Below are 8,724 nucleotides of genomic sequence, written 5' to 3' on the forward strand. Positions count from 1 at the left end.
CTTTGAGCCTATGTATCTCATTTTCTGTGAAAGATATCAAAAAGTGGCTAACTAGTAAGATGTTGCTGATATCCTGATAAACATTTTACTAGTTAACCACTTTTTGATATCTTTCAAAAGAAGTGAGATATATAGGCTCAAAGTGGACGATCCGGGTGTCGTTCTATTAGAGGTTTTACGGTATCTCTTATTTCCTAATTACCCCCAGTTTCTTATTCATTAAATCCTATATTTTCTTGCCATCCCATACCCCACCCATATGAGTTTTAAGTAGTTGTTATTCTTTTAAGTTTTCTAAGTCCCGTCTACCCATCCCATGTTTTCATTAATTGTGATTTTGTGCCCTTTAATCATTGAGCTGAGGCAATCACCATTTTCACTCTTGCCACGTACGGGGACTCGAAAATGGACGGAGATGTACGGTATTCTACCGTGTTTTCTCTTTTAAAATCCTCTTTCCAAGTCTAAAAGAGAGAAATCTCCCCCGAACACACGTGCAAGATGTGTGGATTACTGTGTCCGCGCGCGAAACTGTGTGCGCGCCAAAACGCGTCTCCTCTCTCGGCAAATTCTCATCGTTTTCTTTATTTTTCGCTAGTGTTCGCTCACGATTGGTGACGACCCGTTAAAGTGTGGCTCACTGGTTTTAAAGGTTTTATAGTGGTTTATTGAGTAAATTCGATAAATAGTGTTTTATAGGAAATCTGTGTTTTGTATTCTTCTAGTCTTCAGGTTACACAGGTCTCTTTGAGTGCACAGAGGTTCTGTGAGTGCATAGCGTTTGTCTGTGGTTCTCACTTTCTCTCTGCATCTCGTTGTTTTCAATAGTGTCTTTTAGCAGTTAGTGTTTCTGGGAGTTCTTTCAGTTACATTACTAATGCAAAGGTTTCAACCTAGGTCTGTTTTACATCCTCCAAAATTTTCAAAGTGATAGAAGACTTGACAACCGAGCTTCAGGTCCCTGAAAAAGGTCAAAATCAACTGAAAAACAAGTTATTGACTAGTACTATGTCAGTTGCATCTTGTCCGTCGGCTACCCGCCGGTTGTCCGCCGGTTATCAGCTGGTTGTCCGCTGGTAGTCCGTTTTTGAAATTTTATATACTTTTTCAGTGAAATAAAAATGGTACTGTACATGAATTTCAAGAAAACATTTTTCCATGTTCCCCACCTTCAAACATCTAATTTTGCAGATCCTAAGCGCTCTGTCCGATATCCATCTCACAATCTTCATGAAACCCATCCCATTAACCCCATTATTTGCCGGATACACAGTTGGCATCATGCCAAAAAACCTAGACATTTCTGCTCACCACTGTGCAATCCTCACCGGATTCATAGCAGTTAGCCAACTCGAGACCTTGATTCTATGCTTCGCGAGAATGCACCAAGTTATTGCACTTGTACTAAACACCCATGTGGTTCCTAAATTTCTACAGTACTCTTGCTACGCATTATGTGTCTTGTGTCCAATTGCATTGTGCGGATGTATTGAACATTTTCATATCACCCAGGACCAACAATGGGATTATATATCTGAAACTTATCCAGAATTGATACCAGAGTTTCAAAAATTGACACATTTTGTGTTGTATATCAAATCTTGTAAATTAAATCATTTACTGATTGCCATGATTTTAAGTGGGATTACATTATTCGTGATTTTTGTAGTTTTCTTATTTGATATTTTCAATTTGATGGTGGATTTGAAAATTCGAAGGTCCACATCTTATTATCAAAAACATAAGGAGGCGATGCACAGCTTATTAGTGCAATTTGTAACATCTTCTATCTGTTTGGTACCTCCTTTCATGTTGGTAATTATCGTATTCTTTGAAATCCCAAATGGACAGTGTAAGTTTTTATGTTTTGGAGCCTGGTTTTCATCATTTTAGCAGCTGAAAGAAAACTGAGACTTGTTAATTTTCTTAAATTACAAATTTCCAGTGTTATCTGAAATGTTTATTGCCTGGTTTGTGAGTCATTCGTCAATCAACATGATCGGTCTGATCATTTTCTTTCCACCATATCAGATATTTTTCTTACGAGTTTTCAAGCGGTAGGCAAGACTCAATTTTCAAAATTTATCTTTCTTTTTCAGAAAAAATTCAAAGCACACAACTCCAGTGGCAGTGGTTCCTGTGGTTGCGGCGGTTTCTTCAGGATTTTGAAATAAAAAAAACCTATTTTCAAATTTATTTAAAATAAAAGAAAACATTCAAGTGGCGGAAAGATGACTGACGGAAACTGGAGCGACTATTAGATTCCCTTCGGTTGTTTTCTGAAAAAAAATGAATTTTTATTTTTTTATATTTTCATCGAACAAACCTTAAAACGAAATTCCGGTACGGCGGAGTTGTGAGAACTAGAACGACAGCATTTACAGACGAGTGTAGGGAGAAGACGGCTAGGAGGAATTGTACAATGACTGAAAAAAGCTCGAAGTATTCAATTTTTCGATTGAATTTTAAAGGACGGGCCGGCGAAGGATCACTGACGGACAACCGACGGACAGCCGGCAGAAAATCGGAGTACAACCGACTAACTACCGATGTACAGCTGACGGGCAACCGACGGACAATCGACGGACAACCGATGGACAACCAGCGGACAACCGACATACTGATAGAGAATACCCAATGGACAACTGGCTTACAACCGAAGGACAACCGACGGACAACCGGCAGTCTAAAGGCGGACAACCGACGGCCAACCAGCGGACAACCTATGGACAACCGATGGGCTACTGATAGACAACGGGCGGTCTAACAACAGTCAACCGACGGGCAACCGGCCCGGGCAACCGGGCCGGATAACCGATGGACATCCGATGGACATCCGATGGACAACCGATGGACGACCACAATCTTTTTTGGCTATCACTTCCCTTAGTGGATAACAAAGATTTCTATAAATCTAAAAGCCGCGGATTCAAATCCTAATAACCTAACAAAGTTAAAGTCATTTTTTCAACCGGCAGACAATCGGCGGACGACCAGCGGAGGGCCAGCGGACAACCCGCGGATAACCAATGAACCACCGACTACCAACTGACCCATCCAACTCAACTCACCCTGAGCATAATTCATTGAAATCCTAACTGCCACCAGATGCAAACTTGGCGGAATCAAACAAAGCGATGAAGTTGCGAATTGCGCTATTAGACTCTTCAGTGCAGCTATGTGTCTCTTGAAATTCGCACTTGAAATTTTTCGTCGAATCCGTGAATTCTTCAAAAAGTTTAACATGTCAAAAGTGGTAAAAATAAATATAAATCCACATCCGATGCCTCCAGAAAATATACCAAACGCCAGGAAATACGTCCAGGAATTGAATTCATAAACCGCGAAATTAGAGATTCTGGAGAATTCCTCATAGTATTTTAGATAGTTCTGGAACATTTTATTCTTCATTCTGGTGAGGAGAAAAAATAATGGAGCTTACATTTTTGACATAAGCCATTTGAGTGTCTCGTTTCATTCCTGTCTGGAGAAAAAGGATAAATACAGTAACTGGAGCAAACGGAAGTAACAGATGGGCCAGATCCAAAAGAAATTGCGGAACTACACGTCTATTCATGATTTTTCCAATTGTTTGATGCTTTTTGAAGAAACAATATGCCAAACTTCCAATTTGAGCCACAATTGAAGCCACGAGAAAAGCCATCAAATAATGAGCCCAAACATCAAAATAGACTGCAAGAAATCCATTACAGTAACCCCCTAACACTGGATACAAAGGAATGGGTTGCATTAGAAAAGTTATATGGAAATCTGTAATTGTACAGAATATCTGAAAACGTTCATTCTATTTAAATTTGTTTTTTGGATATTGAATTCCAAATCTACCTGAAAAATTAACAGAAAATATCGAAAATTGTCAATTTGATCAGACTTGAAAAGTATTATATAAATACACCCAGAATTAAGAAAAAATGAAATAGTACCAACTAAATGGTACCAGTTAATTAGCCAATTAGGAACAGAAAAATCAATATCGGTGCTCATATGAAATATTTGGGGTTTACTAGTTTTGTTAGGTGTGATGTGAGAAAAAAGGTGAAAGTGCGCAGGTGAAAAGAAACCAAGCTGAACAGTGACTTTATTCAATTTTCTTAATGACTTATTTATTCTGAAAACCAAGAGATATCATTAAAATTGTATCTCTTGAAACAGATGCCGTACTTCCTCTCATAGAAGCTAAACCGTCAACTATGAGCTCAATAATCTCCGTTCTTTCAGAAGATATCGAACAATTTTCAACTGATAAAATGATTATCATATTATCACCAAATTTTTACTAGTTGACAGATGTTTGATACCTCTCATAGGAACCGAGATAATTGAGATCAAACCTCTAACAAGGTGGACTTAATCAAGGCTGTGCCACGGCCGGCAGCGGCATTCTGAAAAGGGTACTTCTGTGATAGGTAACGTAGTTGGATTCCGGATTCTGAATTCCGGATTCTGGATTCCGAATTCCGGATTTTTAATTCCGGAGCACTGTATTATGCGAGACATCTAGATTATTGAGCTCATAGTTGACGGTTTAGCTTCTATGAGAGGAAGTACGGCATCTGTTTCAAGAGATACAATTTTAATGATATCTCTTGGTTTTCAGAATCAATAATTCATTAAAGGTGGGGGGACCGGAGATTTTTCGTAGTTTTTTTGTAGCTAGAGTATGCATTCTACCGTGACGGTGTACAACGCTTAATGTCACTCTGCGTACAGCTGTCGTCCTCGTCTTTATGTATGCAATCGGGCGTGCGCTTTCTCTTTGCCCGCGTGGCACAGTCGGTAGCGGCGCCGCACCCTCAATCATCACCTTCACAAGTTCAACTCCTCGAGAGGCATCTTTGAACGGAATTTCGAGAACATTATTTTTTTCATGTCCCCCCACCTTTAAGAAAATTGAATAAAGTCACTGTTCAGCTTGGTTTCTTTTCACCTGCGCAATTTCACCTTTTTTTCTCACATCACACCTAACAAAACTAGTAAACCCCAAATATTTCATATGAGCACCGATATTGATTTTTCTGTTCCTAATTGGCTAATTAACTGGTACCATTTAGTTGGTACTATTTCATTTTTTCTTAATTCTGGGTGTATTTATATAATACTTTTCAAGTCTGATCAAATTGACAATTTTCGATATTTTCTGTTAATTTTTCAGGTAGATTTGGAATTCAATATCCAAAAAAACAAATTTAAATAGAATGAACGTTTTCAGATATTCTGTACAATTACAGATTTCCATATAACTTTTCTAATGCAACCCATTCCTTTGTATCCAGTGTTAGGGGGTTACTGTAATGGATTTCTTGCAGTCTATTTTGATGTTTGGGCTCATTATTTGATGGCTTTTATCGTGGCTTCAATTGTGGCTCAAATTGGAAGTTTGGCATATTGTTTCTTCAAAAAGCATCAAACAATTGGAAAAATCATGAATAGACGTGTAGTTCCGCAATTTCTTTTGGATCTGGCCCATCTGGGACTTCCGTTTGCTCCAGTTACTGTATTTATCCTTTTTCTCCAGACAGGAATGAAACGAGACACTCAAATGGCTTATGTCAAAAATGTAAGCTCAATTATTTTTTCTCCTCACCAGAATGAAGAATAAAATGTTCCAGAACTATCTAAAATACTATGAGGAATTCTCCAGAATCTCTAATTTCGCGGTTTATGAATTCAATTCCTGGACGTATTTCCTGGCGTTTGGTATATTTTCTGGAGGCATCGGATGTGGATTTATATTTATTTTTACCACTTTTGACATGTTAAACTTTTTGAAGAATTCACGGATTCGACGAAAAATTTCAAGTGCGAATTTCAAGAGACACAAAGCTGCACTGAAGAGTCTAATAGCGCAATTCGCAACTTCATCGCTTTGTTTGATTCCGCCAACTTTGTATCTGGTGGCAGTTATGAGTTCAATTAATTATGCTCAGGGTGAGTTGAGTTGGATGGGTCAGTTGGTAGTCGGTGGTTCATTGGTTATCCGCGGGTTGTCCGCTGGCCCTCCGCTGGTCGTCCGCCGATTGTCTGCCGGTTGAAAAAATGACTTTAACTTTGTTAGGTTATTAGGATTTGAATCCGCGGCTTTTAGATTTATAGAAATCTTTGTTATCCACTAAGGGAAGTGATAGCCAAAAAAGATTGTGGTCGTCCATCGGTTGTCCATCGGATGTCCATCGGATGTCCATCGGTTATCCGGCCCGGTTGCCCGGGCCGGTTGCCCGTCGGTTGACTGTTGTTAGACCGCCCGTTGTCTATCAGTAGCCCATCGGTTGTCCATAGGTTGTCCGCTGGTTGGCCGTCGGTTGTCCGCCTTTAGACTGCCGGTTGTCCGTCGGTTGTCCTTCGGTTGTAAGCCAGTTGTCCATTGGGTATTCTCTATCAGTATGTCGGTTGTCCGCTGGTTGTCCATCGGTTGTCCGTCGATTGTCCGTCGGTTGCCCGTCAGCTGTACATCGGTAGTTAGTCGGTTGTACTCCGATTTTCTGCCGGCTGTCCGTCGGTTGTCCGTCAGTGATCCTTCGCCGGCCCGTCCTTTAAAATTCAATCGAAAAATTGAATACTTCGAGCTTTTTTCAGTCATTGTACAATTCCTCCTAGCCGTCTTCTCCCTACACTCGTCTGTAAATGCTGTCGTTCTAGTTCTCACAACTCCGCCGTACCGGAATTTCGTTTTAAGGTTTGTTCGATGAAAATATAAAAAAATAAAAATTCATTTTTTTTCAGAAAACAACCGAAGCGGAATCTAATAGTCGCTCCAGTTTCCGTCAGTCATCTTTCCGCCACTTGAATGTTTTCTTTTATTTTAAATAAATTTGAAAATAGGTTTTTTTTATTTCAAAATCCTGAAGAAACCGCCGCAACCACAGGAACCACTGCCACTGGAGTTGTGTGCTTTGAATTTTTTCTGAAAAAGAAAGATAAATTTTGAAAATTGAGTCTTGCCTACCGCTTGAAAACTCGTAAGAAAAATATCTGATATGGTGGAAAGAAAATGATCAGACCGATCATGTTGATTGACGAATGACTCACAAACCAGGCAATAAACATTTCAGATAACACTGGAAATTTGTAATTTAAGAAAATTAACAAGTCTCAGTTTTCTTTCAGCTGCTAAAATGATGAAAACCAGGCTCCAAAACATAAAAACTTACACTGTCCATTTGGGATTTCAAAGAATACGATAATTACCAACATGAAAGGAGGTACCAAACAGATAGAAGATGTTACAAATTGCACTAATAAGCTGTGCATCGCCTCCTTATGTTTTTGATAATAAGATGTGGACCTTCGAATTTTCAAATCCACCATCAAATTGAAAATATCAAATAAGAAAACTACAAAAATCACGAATAATGTAATCCCACTTAAAATCATGGCAATCAGTAAATGATTTAATTTACAAGATTTGATATACAACACAAAATGTGTCAATTTTTGAAACTCTGGTATCAATTCTGGATAAGTTTCAGATATATAATCCCATTGTTGGTCCTGGGTGATATGAAAATGTTCAATACATCCGCACAATGCAATTGGACACAAGACACATAATGCGTAGCAAGAGTACTGTAGAAATTTAGGAACCACATGGGTGTTTAGTACAAGTGCAATAACTTGGTGCATTCTCGCGAAGCATAGAATCAAGGTCTCGAGTTGGCTAACTGCTATGAATCCGGTGAGGATTGCACAGTGGTGAGCAGAAATGTCTAGGTTTTTTGGCATGATGCCAACTGTGTATCCGGCAAATAATGGGGTTAATGGGATGGGTTTCATGAAGATTGTGAGATGGATATCGGACAGAGCGCTTAGGATCTGCAAAATTAGATGTTTGAAGGTGGGGAACATGGAAAAATGTTTTCTTGAAATTCATGTACAGTACCATTTTTATTTCACTGAAAAAGTATATAAAATTTCAAAAACGGACTACCAGCGGACAACCAGCTGATAACCGGCGGACAACCGGCGGGTAGCCGACGGACAAGATGCAACTGACATAGTACTAGTCAATAACTTGTTTTTCAGTTGATTTTGACCTTTTTCAGGGACCTGAAGCTCGGTTGTCAAGTCTTCTATCACTTTGAAAATTTTGGAGGATGTAAAACAGACCTAGGTTGAAACCTTTGCATTAGTAATGTAACTGAAAGAACTCCCAGAAACACTAACTGCTAAAAGACACTATTGAAAACAACGAGATGCAGAGAGAAAGTGAGAACCACAGACAAACGCTATGCACTCACAGAACCTCTGTGCACTCAAAGAGACCTGTGTAACCTGAAGACTAGAAGAATACAAAACACAGATTTCCTATAAAACACTATTTATCGAATTTACTCAATAAACCACTATAAAACCTTTAAAACCAGTGAGCCACACTTTAACGGGTCGTCACCAATCGTGAGCGAACACTAGCGAAAAATAAAGAAAACGATGAGAATTTGCCGAGAGAGGAGACGCGTTTTGGCGCGCACACAGTTTCGCGCGCGGACACAGTAATCCACACATCTTGCACGTGTGTTCGGGGGAGATTTCTCTCTTTTAGACTTGGAAAGAGGATTTTAAAAGAGAAAACACGGTAGAATACCGTACATCTCCGTCCATTTTCGAGTCCCCGTACGTGGCAAGAGTGAAAATGGTGATTGCCTCAGCTCAATGATTAAAGGGCACAAAATCACAATTAATGAAAACATGGGATGGGTAGACGGGACT

General features: G+C 39.4%; 4 protein-coding genes across 4 annotated transcripts; 2 read left to right on the top strand and 2 right to left on the bottom strand.

Moving 5' to 3' along the window:
• Positions 1-1,281: 1,281 nt before the first annotated feature.
• Positions 1,282-2,169, top strand: CBG19486 (the record flags this gene model as incomplete). Its single annotated transcript, XM_045242857.1, has 3 exons — positions 1,282-1,852; positions 1,946-2,057; positions 2,100-2,169. 3 exons carry the CDS (start codon positions 1,282-1,284, stop codon positions 2,167-2,169), a joined length of 753 nt encoding a protein of 250 aa, XP_045096790.1.
• Positions 2,170-2,257: 88 nt separating this feature from the next.
• Positions 2,258-4,005, bottom strand: Cbr-sri-40 (the record flags this gene model as incomplete). The annotated part of the gene is made up of 5 exons (XM_002646762.2): positions 2,258-2,279; positions 2,327-2,426; positions 3,072-3,390; positions 3,443-3,790; positions 3,847-4,005. The coding sequence occupies 5 exons, from the start codon at positions 4,003-4,005 to the stop codon at positions 2,258-2,260; spliced, it is 948 nt and encodes a 315-aa protein (XP_002646808.2).
• Positions 4,006-5,014: 1,009 nt separating this feature from the next.
• On the top strand, positions 5,015-6,805 carry CBG19483 (the record flags this gene model as incomplete). Its single annotated transcript, XM_045242858.1, has 5 exons — positions 5,015-5,173; positions 5,231-5,578; positions 5,631-5,949; positions 6,595-6,694; positions 6,742-6,805. 5 exons carry the CDS (start codon positions 5,015-5,017, stop codon positions 6,803-6,805), a joined length of 990 nt encoding a protein of 329 aa, XP_045096789.1.
• A 47-nt stretch (positions 6,806-6,852) lies between these two features.
• Positions 6,853-7,900, bottom strand: CBG26165 (the record flags this gene model as incomplete). Its single annotated transcript, XM_045242859.1, has 4 exons — positions 6,853-6,922; positions 6,965-7,076; positions 7,383-7,830; positions 7,898-7,900. The coding sequence occupies 4 exons, from the start codon at positions 7,898-7,900 to the stop codon at positions 6,853-6,855; spliced, it is 633 nt and encodes a 210-aa protein (XP_045100240.1).
• Positions 7,901-8,724: the final 824 nt, after the last annotated feature.

The sequence above is a fragment of the Caenorhabditis briggsae genome, assembly GCF_000004555.2.
Source record: "Caenorhabditis briggsae complete genome, chrII, whole genome shotgun sequence".
Taxonomy (NCBI): Eukaryota; Metazoa; Nematoda; class Chromadorea; order Rhabditida; family Rhabditidae; genus Caenorhabditis; species Caenorhabditis briggsae.